This window comes from Anopheles nili, chromosome 2 (assembly GCF_943737925.1).
Source record: "Anopheles nili chromosome 2, idAnoNiliSN_F5_01, whole genome shotgun sequence".
In the NCBI taxonomy this organism is placed as follows: domain Eukaryota; kingdom Metazoa; phylum Arthropoda; class Insecta; order Diptera; family Culicidae; genus Anopheles; species Anopheles nili.
In genome coordinates, this window is record NC_071291.1 from 28,688,477 (window position 1) to 28,704,868 (window position 16,392).

General features: G+C 47.2%; 2 protein-coding genes across 2 annotated transcripts; one reads left to right on the forward strand and one right to left on the reverse strand.

Annotated features, from left to right (window-relative positions):
* Positions 1–3,882: 3,882 nt before the first annotated feature.
* Positions 3,883–7,824, forward strand: LOC128720258 (putative mediator of RNA polymerase II transcription subunit 12). Its single transcript, XM_053813918.1, has 7 exons — positions 3,883–3,903; positions 4,938–5,158; positions 5,286–5,457; positions 5,548–5,748; positions 5,810–6,211; positions 6,362–7,495; positions 7,585–7,824. Exons 1-7 carry the CDS (start codon positions 3,883–3,885, stop codon positions 7,822–7,824), a joined length of 2,391 nt encoding a protein of 796 aa, XP_053669893.1.
* Positions 7,825–8,529: 705 nt separating this feature from the next.
* Positions 8,530–15,521, reverse strand: LOC128719999 (protein abnormal spindle). Its single transcript, XM_053813644.1, has 6 exons — positions 15,507–15,521; positions 15,245–15,421; positions 13,363–15,186; positions 9,053–13,291; positions 8,861–8,980; positions 8,530–8,790 (listed from the first exon to the last, which is right to left on the reverse strand). The coding sequence occupies exons 1-6, from the start codon at positions 15,519–15,521 to the stop codon at positions 8,530–8,532; spliced, it is 6,636 nt and encodes a 2,211-aa protein (XP_053669619.1).
* Between the last annotated feature and the right edge of the window lie 871 nt (positions 15,522–16,392).

The window sequence follows — 16,392 nt, forward strand, 5'->3', positions numbered from 1 at the left end:
TGTCATGCCCATCGTCAGCTGAGTGACAACGGCCAATGCTAGGTTAACTAGGTCCACTAACGGAAATGCTGGTATGTTGAGCTGGCAGTTAATAATAAAAAAAAAGTATCTCTGGCAACGACGTGTGCTGGAAGCTCACATGTGTTTGATATGCCCCGCACAGACGTACTTGAAAGACGCGCGCACGTCACAGTGCATTCTGTTTAATTTCCATATCAAATTTTGCAATAACACCATCGGTAGGACACAACCCACGCCATCGTGTGGCGCCAACGGTGACATTTCTTTTTTCTGCATCGCTGCACCTCGCTCCTGGATGGCTTTCCTTTTCGAGCATTTCGTAATGTTGTTCCGATGCGTTGCTCAGTTTTTTTTTATTTGAATTCCAACAGACCTCTCCACGTGACGCTCAGATGCATCCGATTATAACAACGCGGTGAGGTGAAAAAATGAGCATAAAACACTTTTCTCCCAATCATCGCTACGCGATCAAGCCTTCTCGGTTGGAACTAATCGATTTGGTGTCGATTTCGGTGCTGCTGCGATAGCGCCCAACCGGAGTGGTTGGTGAGGTTTTCCTTTTTCTATCCACCAGGCGGGCACTTGAAAACATCAATACCTGATGCCAATGATCAGACAAGTGATCACAAGTAGCAAGTGCTGTTTTTTTTGCTAGCTACGAGAGTAGTAAACCATGTTCGGTAATGCTACGGCGGCATAGATGTTGCATTTTTTGCTGTGGAGCTTGAGTCTGCAAAATAAACACAAAATAAAGCATGCGGCGCAAACACCGCCACCGAAAGTGAAAACGAATTTACATGAATTGTTGCGTGGGCCTGCGAGAGTGAGCCCTAGGGAGTAGATTTCGTTTACGCCGTCACGCGTCGATGATCTTCTATCAACAAGATCAAAAGGCTTTTCTTTATCTATTACAGCAGAAATGCAAGAAAAAATTTAGAGCTTAGAATGGTATTTTATTTGAAACTGCATCCAATGCAATTGAATATTCAGAAATATGTTTGTTAAATCTTTCTTTATCCTTCATTCTCTCTTTGGTACAATTTGAACAGTTATGATAAAAGTATACAAATTTTTAGTTAAACTTCATACCAATTGAAACGATCAACAACAGGATCACCTTCAACACCGCCAACGAGTACCACCAATAATTATCATTCCGCAGTCGTTCGCGTTTAATACCCGTGTTGATGGGAACTGCCCAGCTCTCGTGCATCATCTCCTGTAAGCCTTTCACACCCAGGTGCATATCCTCTCCTGCATTTTAATTATCTCACAGAAAGGGCCAAACGCAAAAAAAAGCGAACATATCCAGCGACAAAGCATCGCCGAGATACTTTTCCATTGGGGTCGGTTTGACCAGTCAAGCTCACAATAGATGTGACCACCTTTAGAGCCATGCTTCCCCTAAAGCCAACCCGTATGCTGTTTGTTTAATGCTACACCTTTGTACCCCCCCATCGCGACTCCCTGCGGCCACCATTCCCGTAAGCATACCGACTCGCGAAACAAGTCCACCGCGCACGAGCACAATTGGTGCACTCGAATGCACATGCACGCTACGGAACCCAGTCCGACAGCACGGCAAAAGAAAGTAAGTCGCTCGCCCCCTCCCAGTTCCGTTAACCATTTTCCAGCGCTTTTCTCCACCGCGAACACACGCTGGCCAGTTCCACCTTTCGGACGTGCACGTGCGCCGGCAGCAAGTTTGCATATCGCTTGATGATCGATGCCCGATCAGATCGCAAATCGCGATCGGCATGGCTGCTTAGCCTTCGTCCACACAAACTGCAGCAAAACCCACTCGACATGCGCCAGCATACCAAACTCCTGCCAGGCTGCCCTTCGGGAACTCCAACAGGGTGAGGCTGGGGCGAACTAAGACTGGATAGACTGGCTGGGGCGAGCGAATTTGCGCTTGGTGAGTTTTCTCCCACTCATGGCCGGTGGGGGCGCAGAAATCGAAAGTCATTGATTAATAGCATCGCGGAGCGCTGAAGCGAAGGAAAAATTAAATAAAATAAATAGACCAAACCCACACGGAACTGCGGGTCGGGAGCGATTCAAGCCGGCGCACTGGTAAAAGGGCTTGCGAAAAGAAATTACCCTTGCGGTTCCGCGCGCAGCACCGGTCAGCTTTTCCGCCGTTCCATTTGATTAACCACATTCCCGGTGGCGGCGATTTCCAGGCATTCCGAAACCCAAGGGGCGCGCGATCACGAGTGCTCGTACGAGATTTAACAGTCATTCGCGTCATTCCCACGCGGAACAAGCCAGGGTGATGGTGGCGATCGTGCGGGAAGTCAATTAACGGAAAATTGTTCTGGCGATCGCCGTGTCCGGTGATTGACTCTTTGGGGTTAATTTTCCGATCTCTGTTTGGCGCACCGATTCGTGCCAGGGTTGTGTTGATGCCACACACACAAAAAAAAGGGCACCGAAGAACAACAGTACACAACACATCCAAGGTGGCCCTGATTTGTCGCACGTTAAGTCTTTCCCGCGTAATGTGTAATCCGTTCGGGATTAATAATGAGTGCAGCATTCCCAACGCATTGCTCGTTTAGCGATCGACACCTGCCGGTAATTGGCGCGAATGGCAACCGTAGCATAAACCGCGCTAATATAGCTATTTGTAACCGTAAGATCCTGGTGCACGCGATACAGTTAGAACGCATCCCCAGCTCGAAGCAATGGCCGATCTTCGTTTCCGTGCTCCAGCAGCATTTCGAGTAGCGGTGTGCCGGAACAGGTTTTCCCGAGGTACGACCTGCAACCGGTTGCAATTTGTGCGTTCGGATGTGCAGGGCAATTTCTTACCCACACACGCCCGTCTAACGGACTCGGGGAGGCCAATGTCAGGGTCGTCTGCGCAGAAACTGGGACTGCTCGTGGTCCATGTGACTGCTGTCGATTCCTGGACACCTGGTGACCAGTGGTGACACATGTTCAACTCTGGTTTTGTGCCTCTTTCGGCATTTCCAGCTCTGCTTTTCAGTGGTCCAGGACACGCTCTTGTAAGCCGGTTCCCCGACCATGCAGGGTGACGTTAGATGCTACCCCACCTCGACGGCGGAGAGTCTCCTTCTCCATCCACTCTCCATGCGCTTGTTCGTGCGAATTGGCATTCCTCAAAATGCACGCAGCGTCTTGGTACGCGATTTTTCATCTGCCTCTACTCCAACACCGTTGTGGTACTGCTGCAGCCCGATGCAGCCCTGTGCCTGAGCGACAAACTAGCAGCTTCCTGCGCACCACGGTGGAGGTGGTAATGGTCTGGCAAACTGGCGGTGGTGCCGCTGGTTTCGGTACGTAGTTTTCACTTGCTCAGCTCGCACTCCGAACAGGTTGATTGGAGTAGGTTGCGCGCAGTTCCGATCTGATCGCCGCGATACGTGGTTGCGTGCCCTCCGCCTCGGAAACCGGAGCTGCTCCGGCCACAGAGCCATCCCAGCTGTGTAGTAGGACGAATGTGTTGAACGGTGCCAATCGCGAGAATCGACAGTGAATCGTATCGGTGGCCACCTAACTTCGATGGTGGGATTCGTGTTTTCGATTGGGGACTCGTGCCGGAACCCCACGCTGTGTCCGTGATAGGTTCCGTGATAATTCCGTGATAAGCTCGAGTGAAAATAGCGACGCACGACGTCGTGAAACCATCCTAATTATCCTCTCCGCCGAGTGCGAGTGAAATTTTAAGCGCCCAGCATTCCGTGGTCTCACCGAGAACCGAGGTGCTAGCGCGAGTTGCGGTGGTTTTGCAGCCATAGGAAGGTGCAACAAAAATTGCGAGCAAAATTAAACAACGCTTACCGACCGACCAGATCTCTGCGGCAAGGGCTAAGAAACGACGACGAGGAGAAAATGGCCATTCAAATGGAACAAGTGAGTGTGGCGCCAACCGTTGGTTACCGATTTACTTTCGCGGTCTCGCGGGTAGCACCCGCGTGGAGTGGTTGGTGCTGGTACGTAGGAGAAATCAGGATCCGGCTGACGATCGGTATTTTGCTGGGCAGGCGAGCTTTTAGCGAGCTTTGCTTTGTTGTTCCTTGGGACGTTCCCTTTGGTGAATGGCCTCGGGATTGTGTGGAATGTGTGCGATGAACAGTGTTTGCTCCTCTCATTCACCGATGCACAGTTATAGTAGTTAGGGACTTTGTCTCGAACACTATGAGTCTTCGATCAGTTGTAGTTTATCTTAGTTAATTCTAAGATTTTGTAATTAAAAGAACAACAGAACGGAAGCCATGAACAAAGGTGTTTTGGTAATTACTAGATTGTCGAAAAGAACAAATAATTTCAAATTTAAAACCTGGTGCCACGATAAAAACGATAAAAATTTCTAACTTTGTTAGTCGATCTACAAAATTAGTTTTCGATTGACGATAGTTGATAATATGTTTATTGTGTATCACTCTAAGGAGAGTATTACCATAAGCAGAACCGCAGCAAAGCTTGGCAGAAAAAAAAACAGTTCAGCCGATTTTTATCAAAAAAAAATGTGAACGTTATGTTGCTCTAATGGAAAAAGCCGAAAGGCGATTGTCCGGAACGGTAGCATCGTCTCGTTACAGTTCGTCAGATAACGTAATGACTATTTGCTATTCATGTCTGCAGCACGGTAATCAAGAAATTGACCCATCCACATGCTTAACACGAACATGGGGCGAAATTAGAGAGTTTAGCGAAAAGCACTTAAAGCAGCATCCCTTGAGGCATATTATCTTCTTTAACTGCATTAACAGGATGTACGAATTTGAACACCTAATGTGGTAAAACATAAATGTCCCTATCGTACCGCACGAGTTGCACATTTTGTGTGTGAAAGCACACCAGCCCCATAAGGTGGTGGTACCGTAGTTAATGATCTTGAAAGCCCATTTGCTCCTCCACTATAACAGGATCACATTTCTTCGCAGGTTCTTTTCTTTTTACTATCATTATACGCGGCCGTAAGCGTTGGTGATCACGCACCCCCGTTCAAGCCGCTGCTCCCATCGTCCTACACCAAATCTCCGCTGATGTACGCCAGTTTCGTGCCCAAGCACGGCAGTGGACTGAAACCCTACATGACGCAATTCCGGGCCGGTACGCGCCTGACACCAGTAGCGATTCGGCCAGCTCCATCGATGATTATGAGGTACGGATGTTGCGCTCATCTTCCCGCCATGTGATGATAGCTTTCCCTTCGCAAGGCACGATTGCGTGTGGCGCTGATCCAGATGCCTTTCGCCGCAATTTCACTCTCTTCGTCTCCACAATTGCAGTTTGAAAAGACCCATCAAATCCATTCTAAGCCACCCTTCGCTTATGAAGCAACCGCTACTGAAGCGACCGCCGCCACTACCATTTGCTGCGGCCAGCATTAAGCATCACAAATTCCACAGTTCACCGTTGGGACCTAGTACGGGAGAGATCGTCTTCGAAAAGCTCAAACCGGTACGGGAATCGCTCGCGAAAAGTGTCCTGGCTAATCCTCGTTCGTATAGCTAATTGGTTTGGTATGAGTGCACGCCTTTTGTTTTGCAGATCACCACGAAGCTAACCTCCCACAAGGATGGTGCCATTCACACGATACCAGCCCCGAACCTGGGTCTAACGAAGCCCGCGAAAGCACCGAACCAGATCCGTGTAACGTCTTACGAGGACAGCAACAAGCTGGAGATCGAGGTGAAGACGACAAAGCCCACGTTCACCGCTACGCCATCCTTCTTGAACCTGAACCCAACGGTAAGGGCATTGTGACGATTCGTTCGTTTCTATTTGTTACACCATGCCGGCTCAATTTCAGCCCGCCCCAGCAATCGTGCCGTTCAACCATCACGCCATTGGCAACCCTCATCAATACCAGGTGACCGAGGAGCACTCGAACGACGTGACGATCGGGGACTTGTACTCGGGCAAGAAGACCTACTTCGCACCGGATCCGGATCCATCGCTGCCGAGCAAAACGTTGGTTCCCACGTCTGATCCGCTCAGCATTCCAAGCAACGGGAAGTTTACCCCCACGAGTGTCCTGCTGCAGTCTCCGGTTGCTCACTATCCGCTCCAACCGCAGACTAGTGCGTCGGCCGTGATCCAGTACGTCAATGCGGTCCCGCAGGCTAGCTACGCGATTCCGCTCGCAACCCAACCGCAGCTGCAGCAACACATTCTGCAACAGACAGCTATGCTCCAGGAGATGCCCGTTTCGGTTAGTGTCCTGCCGCTCAATCCCACAACCGATGATCAACTGAACCATCCGCAGCATAGCTCCCACCACCGCCTCACTAATACGGGCACTCGCTAATCTAATCCATTTTGTCCTTTTCCTCGCTCCAACTCCGGGTTTTTATACTTCCAGCTCTATAACCCCACCTATCTCGTGACCCAATCCAACAACCTTTTCAACACCCACCAACAGCAGGCGGCCGTGAATCTCTTTAAGCCGGATACCCACTTCCTCGGTACGATGCAACAACATCAGCAGCAGCAACAGCAACATCATCAGCAGCAGCAACAGCAGCATCAGCAGCAGCAACAGCAGCAACAGCACCAACCGCAACATCAGCAAACATCGCAGCTGGTGCAAACGCAAACGCAAGCACCTCCCGTTCCAACGACCGTGCTCTTCAACACCTACGGCACGTACAAACACAGCGAACCGGCGGCCAGCACGGGCCAGATATTGTCCGCAACCCAGGACCAGCTGCACGAGCTGCAATCGGTGGTGAACCAGATCCAGCTAAACGACATCCACAACCAGCACACGTCCGATATGCCAACGTACGCGCAGCTGGTCGGCCATGAGCAACCGGCCATTCACCAGCAACAGCTTCCGCAGCTCAACCAGCTCGAGCAACAGCTCCAGCAGCAGCTGATCCAACAGCACCAGCAAGAGAAGAGCAACTCGCAACGCCCGATGAGTGAAGCCGAAATCTCTAATCTGCTGAACTACGGTATGATAAATCTGCACAACAATCTCTCGCCCAGCGACTACTACCATTACCAGGTGGATCAGCCAACTGCGGTGCATCCGTCGCAGCATCAAAGCTTCTACGAGCTATCCGAGCGGCAGAAAGAGAACGATCGCATACTGGCACAGGCCCAGCAAGAGCTCTTTCACCAGCAGCAGCAGTACCAACAGCAGCATCAGCAACAGCAACATCCGCAACAGCATCATCAGCAGCAGCATCAATACCAGCAGCAAATGCAACATCAGCTAGAACAGCAAGTCCAGCAACAGCAGCAGCAGCATTCGTTGTCCCAGCAGTACCAGCAAGAGAGCAATAGCGATTACCTTCAGGCGTACCAGGACCATCAGCTAGCCGTCTCGAACATTCTGGGTTTACAGGACAAACAGTCGCAGAGTGGCAACAACGTCGCTCAGCAGTATCATTTGCATCACGCGGCCATTGGCAGCACGGTTGAGCCTCAGTCTACCCAGAGTCCCTTGCGAATATACGTACCAGATGGGGAGCACGAGTATTCTAACAATGTCAGTATTTCTGGCTGCGCATACCTGCTGTGCGATGTGGTAGATTCAAATTCCAACGTTTATGTTATGCCTTAATGCCATTTTTACAGGTTAACGCCCAAAAAAGGATGGATGAGATCGACTTTGAGTATGCGGATACGGAAGGCCTGAGCCAACTCGAGGACAGCACGACGACAAACGCTCACGCGCGCAACGACGAACCCATCACGCCCCCCTCATCCGACGACGCTACCACTAACGCTTACTACGATGATAGGACGGCGGATGCTGCCGTTGAAGACGAGGACGAGATGTACCGCAAAAATCTTAGCAATCATCGACTCGAATGATAGTAAAATAAATCGCGTGCTTGTTGCGTTGTCCTGCACCGTACAGCTGTTAAACAGACCACGCGAAATAGACGTTAGGGCAGTACAAGGAACAAGCTTAGCAAGTAGCGTAGTAACGTGACATTATTTATTTCATTTAATTCTCTTAAGTAATAAACTTTATTCACAAACATGGCATCACTTTTAATAGAATCCTTACCATGTTCATTTGTCAGTCGTGTATAAATGAACAGTTTTATTATGCAGATGTGATATGTTTCTAATTTATAAATTCAAAACAAGCACGTGCTTTTTTGATCCACGTGCCCGTTGATAGCCACTTTCCAAAAATTCGGCAAAAAAGGTTCAAATGTTGTTAATACGGGGTTGTACGGGATTTGTATGTATTCCCTTCTCAAGAACCTTTTCAACGGCATTTTAATTGAAGTTTTACTAGAGTCAAGAATTGATATTTTTATTCACATAACTAGCTAAATCCAAAACAAAAATATTTATGCTGATTTGAAAAATATAAAATAGCGCACATCCTCCCGCGTATGGAACAAAAACAAAATTTCTAACTACATTTAACCAGCGTTTCAAACGAACCTGGACATGTGGATAATAAGATAGTAAAAATTCAATAGTTAAAAGCAAACAAATTGTTTGCAGAAATATTTCAATAATTAAACATATAACTATTTTCTATTCGCCATGATATGTTACTTAAGAAAGATCCACTTCCAATATTTGCAGTACTTGTTCGAAACCAAAAACCGATGAATAAAAAACGTACGGTTTGCTGCGGTTGACACCAAAGTCCGGTTCCAAAGACGGAACAGTACACATCAGCTGTGGATTCGGTGCCACTAAACAACCTACCGGGCGTTGGACGTTTTTGCGCATCTTCTCTTTCCGTTGCACTAATTTTTTTGTTTCACGTAGCATAAATATGGCATCCTTCGAAATCATGTAGCGACGTATTGCCTGGAATTACACCAAAAGGGAATGTAAGCTATGAAGAAGATTATCACCGACAACCGGTGTGGATAGTTACATTTTTCTTCTTGAAGTCGTGTGCCAAAACCCATAACAATGTACACAGCGTGCTGAAGATACCACAATTTTTATCGCACCAACGTAGCAACATCTGAGACACCGTCACAAGGCCATTTTCCTGAAAGATATTTTTTTAAGTATTGCTCATTTTTTACCACAAACACTAAACTAGGGCAGTTCCGAAACATACCTGAAACGCTTGTTCCTTGGTGCCTGGGAAGCGTGCCAAATTCAGTATAATCCGGGCGCAAATTTCAATCAAGATTTTATCCACCTCTGACCGTATAGCCAGTGCCATCGTGTTGTAACAGAACACGGACAGGAAGACGGCTTCGTCAACGAGCAGATGCGGTACCAGCCGAGACATCCGCTCAAGTCTCTGCAAGATGCCAATCGCTTCCGAAGAGCTGAAACGCGTCTTCAAAAAACGCATGCAAAGGCGGCTCGCGTTACTGACCCTGTTCGTTGGATCACGTTTGGCCTCACGACGGCTAGCAACCATCTTTTGGGAAATGTTGCGCATTGCAGCTGTCTGGAAGCGTTTGCGATGAGAAACTCCACGCCACCAAGCCTGCAGTCGAAGAATCGCTTTTTCACGTCTTTTCTTCTCCAAATATTCCGGCGTCAGCATAGCCTGAAATGCGCGGCGAGCCAGTGTACCGCGGCCATACGCTTGTAGACCTCGCACGGTTCTGCAAATCTGAATGAATTGTCTCCGCTCATAACGTGTTCTCAATTTTTCTCGATAACGTCGCTGGACTATAATCACTGCACTTCGGTAAATACGATAATTCGATTCGTCAACAAGTCGCTCACGATAGGCACGGTAGAACATCTGTATCCTTTTGGCGGCACATATCATCCGTTGATACACGGCCCGTTCCCGGAACATGACAATTGTTGCCTTCCAACGAATTTGAATTGTGCAGACTGAGCGATATATTCGATCATATTGCTGCTTCTCGTGAAGCATCATGCGACGTGCTCGATAGCGTGCTTGAACAACCAACGCTGCACTCTTGAGCCTATGGTAACGATCCCGTTCTGCAACCATCGTACGGTGACCACGGAACCAGCGCTGCAACACCATGGCAGCCGTTTTCTTCCGTTTATAATCAAAAACTGCCTGACGCATCGATCGGTTTGCGCGAAAACGTCGTTGAACAGAAATAACCGTTTCTTGCAGCCGTACGAAAATGGCCCTTTCGTGTTTCATTTGTCTGTACCCACGGTAGAACTCCTGAATTAAAATCGAGGCACTTTTGAGATTCAGGAACCGGCCACGACAACGTTCCATCGAACGCTGGGCACGATATTTCCTCTGTATGAAGATAATGGCGGTTCGCACATGTTCGTACTGCCGAGCTTGCACTTGCATTGCCTTCTGTGCTCGGAAACGTCTTTGAATTGTGATGGCGGCATTTTTAAGCCTTAAAAATCGAGCTCGTTCCTTCCGCATCGCTAGGGTACTGTACCACCGGGAGGAGAGCATCACGGCGTTGCGTTTTAGAGCGGCATAACGGGTGCGCTCCTTCAAACAGGCACGGTTTGCACGAAAACGGCGCTGTACCGTGAGAACAGTTTGGCGAAGTCGAAGGAAATCGTGGCGCTCTTGTTTCATTTGCAACCATGCTCGAAGTTTCCTTTGAATCTTAATAGCTGCACAGCGATAGAGGGCAATTTCCTGACGAACTGATCGTCCCATCAACAAGGCACGATAGCGCTGCTGAAGGATGATAGCTGAGCTGCGGTAACGCATATAATCGTAGCGCATTTTTCGCTTCAAAAGGATACTACGCCGCGAACGTTGTATGGTAATGGCTGCGTGGCGTTCCCTGCAATACTGGTCTCGCACCCGTCGCATTTCCAATGTCGCGCGCCATTTATGCTGCAGATTAATGGCCGCATTGCGAATACACTGATATCGTTGTCTTTCTACTCTCCCTACAATGATCGCCCGGAACCAGGACTGTATCATCACGGTGCTTTGGCGGAGTTGTAGGAAACGATCTCGTTCGCACCGCATCAGTAGCTTAGCTCGATATCGAAGTTGAATCATTACGATAGCCTTACGCACTATTTCAAAAGAATCACGAGCCTCACGCATACTCCGTTGCGCTCGGAATCTTCTCTGAATGCATATCGTGGCGACCCTTAAGCCATCAAACTTGTCACGCTGTTGAACCATCGCTTTTTTGGCGCGATAGCGACTTTGTAGGACGCTAGCAGCCCGACAAACCAACCGGTAACGTTCCACCTCAAGCTGCATTGCCTTCCGTGCGCGGAACCGGCGTTGTACGTTGATCGTTACGCGACGAAGCGTTTCGAGAGCTGTTCGATCATTACGCATTGCTATCGTAGCACGCCAACGTCGTTGAAGTTGAATGACCAGTCTTCTAGTATGATGATATCGTTGCATATCTTGGCGCATCTCGACCCACCCTCGGAAGTGCTGCTGTATGCAAATCGTACTATTACGCAATTGCAAGTAGCGAACACGTGATCGCTTTGCATCTAGACATTCCCGCCATCGGCGTTGAACGCACACCGCGGCCGATCGCATTCGCAAAAATTCTCTGCGAGCGGTTCGCATCCGCTGGTAGGCTTGGATTTTGGTAGCCGAACGATTTTGCAAATTTTTACGCCTGATGAAGGTCAGCATACCGTGCACAATTCCTTGCAGACGACGGTGTATAACGTACGATTTAATGCTGCGCTGGACAATAATTGCCTGCCGATGGCGATGCATAGCTTCGGTACGGATGACACCGATGGTGGTTGCTGCCGCTAACAGTTTCTTGGCGAGAACATACCTCCGGTAAGACGTCTGCAGAACGATTACCGATTTCTTGCACAGCAAATAGCGCTCTCTCGTGGAGCGCATTTCACGTACCGATCTCCACCATTGCTGGATGTGCACAATTGCACCGTAGCGTTTTGCAGCTTGCTTCTGCGCCAAATATCGCCTAACGAAACGCTGAATGGTTACGACGGCACGTAGCCTCTGTTGCCGGATTGCTTCGTACCAAACGCGTACGCAATAACCTCGAACTGCGGCCTGGATGGTGCGTGCGGCGTTCTCTCTTCGTTGTCGTCGCTTTTCCGCGATACGACGAGCGATGGCTACCTTTAGCCAATTCATACGCCACCAGCGCTGGATGATGGTGGCGGCCGAATTAAACTTCGGTGCCCTAAATTTGTACACGATCTGCCATAATAGCGACATTGTCTGCTCGCGGTGTCCATCGCAAATGTCCTTCGCAGTAATATCTCCAGCAATGCGATACTCCGCCTGTTCGAGCGCCCCCAGGGCAAGATTTATGTTGTGTATTTTCTGCAACCGCGAAATCGGTGGCACACGCAAGCTACAGGACAAATCGTCCCGCAACAGAATGATTTCCATGACACGGGTCAACCTCACTCCATCTCGCAGATCAACGGCTAAATTTTCAAACGCATAGTTGTATTCGTCCAGAAATGATTGCTTGTGTGACAGCGTGTAACCAACGCGTTTAAGATGCTTAGTAATATCACCAATGCCGGCTACCAGGGTGGAGGAAAAACGCGTCAAAATTTCTCGCGTTTCTTTGTGTGGTGCGTTTCGTACGAACAGACATGGGTTGTGCTTGATCAGCTTTCGGCGTTTCGCTGTATCGAGGAAGAACAGCAAGAATAGTACCATTCGGAGGGTGAACTTTTTCATGTGCTCCGCGTATGCTTTAGACAGATTGTAGGCCTTCGAATTGCGCGCCTCCAGATATCGATCCCGGAACAGCCGATGTATGATGAACGTGCTCAAACCTACAATGTCTCGGTTCGACTGGAGCTCAATCTGTTCCCCAAATACAACCTCCAGCCCTAGCCGGAGCCAAAGCGGGTTGAAGCATAGTAGCAGCTCTAATACCGTTCGCTGCAGCACGAGATCAAGATGGAGGCTGCGGTCCGTACGAAGTGTGAGGAGTTGTTTTTCAATTTGCGCAGCTACTTTCCGGAGCGGAAGGGCTATCTCTTCGCTCATGTACAGGGCGATACCGGCACTACGTAAACTGTTGAGCCGATTTTTATAATAATTCGACGATATCAGCTCCTTGGTGGGAGCGAGTGTTAATTCCTTGGATTTCACCTCGTCAAAGAGTTTTCCGACGTCGAGTGGTTTGTTCGGTTCTGTATCCAAATCGGCCGGTATGGTTACCAATGCATTAAGCCACTTTTTCATTTGCCGTTCATACCGCTCAAAAGCACGTTCGTCCAGGTACATTGTGGCACTGAGAAACGGATTGCATGTTGTAGTCGCCGCAAACGGATCGGGATTGATCAACGTTTTTAGGTGACGATCTGAATCGTACAGAAAAACACGTTTTTCTTCGCCCTTAATTGGCAACACAGAACTTACGTTGGGTCGTTTAAAGCTAAGGCTGCGACTGGATGTCTACAATAAAAAAAAAATTTTAATTTAAGCTGTCTAACGGAAAAAAAGCATTCAGTTGTTATATTGTCTACCTGAGTTGTATTACGAGTGATAGTTGGCTTGAACCCGATCGGTTTACGAAAAGATTGGTTGTTGATCACTTCTTCGGTCTTAATTTGCGCACTTGCGAAGATCGTGTTTGTACTGGAACTAAGACGACATCGACGTTTCGGGGACAAATTTTCATTCTCTAACATATTCGGTTTTTCCACTGTACCATCATGTATCGATTCAAATCCACGTTTGCAACCGCTGAGTGTAATCATCTCATCGCTGAACCGTCCAACCTCGTGAATGTTGAATCTGCTTGACTGTGCGCGAATTTCGTGCTCCTTGAAGATTCGTTCCACTTCATCTTCTTCCTGTTCGCTGTTATTGCTACTCTTATCGAGTAGATTTGGCAATGAACAGCGTGAAATATCTTGTTTTATTGTGATGGTTGCATTCTTAACTATATGTTCCGTTGACGAAGAACTTATACTTTCATCACTCGCAACATTGAAAGTCTTTTGCTTGTGAAGTGATGCTTCCAGCTCTGCCACATCCAAAACCGAACCGTTGCGGCGACAATCGTGTCGTTCAAAAGTGACTCCCAGCACAGGTGCATTCTCTTCTGCTATGATCGAAAGATGAGGGCTAGAGTCATACACCATCGTACGAGTTTTGTTATTAATACGTTCAGCATCGCACTCGGTATGCAGCTTTTCCTCTAGGTTGGCGTTAATGTTAACATTCACGTTTACGTCCAAATCGTGTTTATCTGGCAAATTGTTGTAGGATCCCAACATTGCTTTTTGCTGAACTGTTGCTTCGTCTTGAAGACATCCTGGTGAAAAACTGAGATGACGTTGAAGATTATCGTCTTGTGGTTCGTGCCTAACGAGGCTACACTCTATGGCCAGAGGACTTCCTGTACAAGGCTTTAGGTACGTTTGATCAACAGCGGTAGGCTTAGTGACGGTGGAAAAGCACCCAGGATCGAACTTGGTGCGATCTTGTGGTGTTGCAACCAGTTCTTCTTTAGTTGGCCGATTCTGTACACATTTCGTGCCTAATTTTTCTGAATAAACAGGATCCGTCGAAATCATAATTGACGGCAGCTTAGCGTTAGCAACCGTAGCTTTATGGTTGATGTCGCTTTTGGGAGAAATTTCGAGATGCTTGCGCACATTTTTGTCGATAGTACTTTTACGTCCCACTGATTTAATATAACTTTCCGGAGTGGGCTGATTTGCAACATGTGTAAAATAGCTGTCGTTGTTAGATGGTAGCGTCAAATATTTTCTTATTTTGTGAGGACCATTTTCGAGTGACGGACTGACCGGGTTTATGTTTTCCTTGTTCACCCTATTGCTATCTATATAATTTGGACTCGTGTAATAATCTGATTGGTAATTGTGTTTCTCAAGCCTGCTGTCTGTATTATTAGAATCGCCAAGTATCGTCGTCGTCGCTCTTGATGTAATGGAGCCCATTTTGGAGCTTTTTGCAACTGTGGGTAAAACTGTCGACCAATCTTTCTTAGCCGGAGAAGCTTTTCCCTTTTTATGCAGAATGTTACGTTGCAATTTAACCTTCGGTGGAGACGGTGATTTAAGCTTCAGTCTTTTGGCAACGGCAAACGGTTTGATGACAGATTTACGATCGACGGATTTCAACTGAATTGATTTGAATATAAACTGCACGTCCTTCTTGTTACCAATGTTGTCGGTAAGAATAACTACTTCTTTACCCAATATTAACTGCTGCGGGCTCCATACAACTTCAAGCGATTTCTCACTCCCTGCCTCCACATCTGCTGTTATCCATTCGAAGCTGACGCCGCATTCAGGATCGGGAACCTTCACCAAATTAACCTACATGGGAATGGTTCAATTAAAGGTCGAATACGCCATTGGATCGTTATGGAATTACCTGCACCAACGATTTGTTTGTATTTCGTATAATAAGCAATCGTCGAGCAACCTTCCCTACAGGTACGCCTTCGAATACCACCGTTGCCTTCGGAGTAAATGGCCCCAGTAAGACAAGCGTCGGTTCGCGAGATTCGGATGGCTTCTTTGCTACAATCCGAGGCGGTGTACATGTTACCTACGGTACCGAGGTATATGTTATCCGGAAGAGAATTAAACACTCATCATTATACATAAAACTTAGCAATAGCAAAGAAAATCACCTCAAACGCGCTCATTTTCCCTCATGGCTTCACACCAAAGCCAAACAAACAACTTTAGCAGTGGCGTATTCTTAACTTAATATCGTTAATATCGTTCAAACTTGCAAACGGATTGTACAACACTGACCACTAGATCTTGTTTTTTCAATATCTAAAAGAGTAAAAATATAACTATTGGAAAATGTAGCGCTTTTTCGCGTTTAATCTCAAACTAACCGTTGGCTCATACCTGAAAAAGTCGTTAGAATTTTATTTTGACAGCTATGATGCTCAATTCATTTGCAATGAATTGAGCACAAAACGTTCACTGTTGCTCAGTTTTATCATCAATTGAGCTGCACACTCTTCAGTTCATTTTCAAATAATGTTCATTACTGTAACTGCTGAAGCACAATTGTGGTTGTTTTATCGATTTTTTTTTAATTTAACAAGAAAATGCTTTCTTTTGCATTGTAAAATGTGCAAAACACACGTGCGACTTTGCAAAAATTACTTCTATTATTTTCATTCTGTTACAACATACAGTGTTAATAATCTTAAACTGAAACGAATTTGAAGAATTTGAAAAAATATGATGATAAAAAATGATATATCTCATTTCCCGGACTTCGATAAGATGAAACGTTACTGCATCAGATGTCGATGAGAAAATGATTGATTTATTGTTCGATCCTTTTTAAAAACATACACAAAAAGACATGAGCGTCTTGAGTTGCATCGTTCAACGCGTTTGCATTACTAACTATCATCAAGTTCACACGCTTAATCATATCTACAAACTACAGGACCGTAACTGCTACTCGTCGCACCATAAGATGTACATGATTGAAGGTAGACAACCGCTTACCTAAACGGTACTGATTTAAGAGGAATGAGTCTTTAGAGA

What these genes read in the sequence shown, in the direction of transcription:
- LOC128720258 (XM_053813918.1), top strand. Translation starts at nt 3,883, where the DNA reads ATGGCCATTCAAATGGAACAA. An exon ending in TCTTCGAAAAGCTCAAACCG is followed by an intron (nt 5,458 to 5,547) that starts GTACGGGAATCG and finishes TTTGTTTTGCAG; the next exon opens with ATCACCACGAAGCTAACCTC. An exon ending in TCTTGAACCTGAACCCAACG is followed by an intron (nt 5,749 to 5,809) that starts GTAAGGGCATTG and finishes GCTCAATTTCAG; the next exon opens with CCCGCCCCAGCAATCGTGCC.
- LOC128719999 (XM_053813644.1), bottom strand. An exon ending in CAAACAAATCGTTGGTGCAG is followed by an intron (nt 15,187 to 15,244) that starts GTAATTCCATAA and finishes ATTCCCATGTAG; the next exon opens with GTTAATTTGGTGAAGGTTCC. An exon ending in CCAAGGAACAAGCGTTTCAG is followed by an intron (nt 8,981 to 9,052) that starts GTATGTTTCGGA and finishes AATATCTTTCAG; the next exon opens with GAAAATGGCCTTGTGACGGT.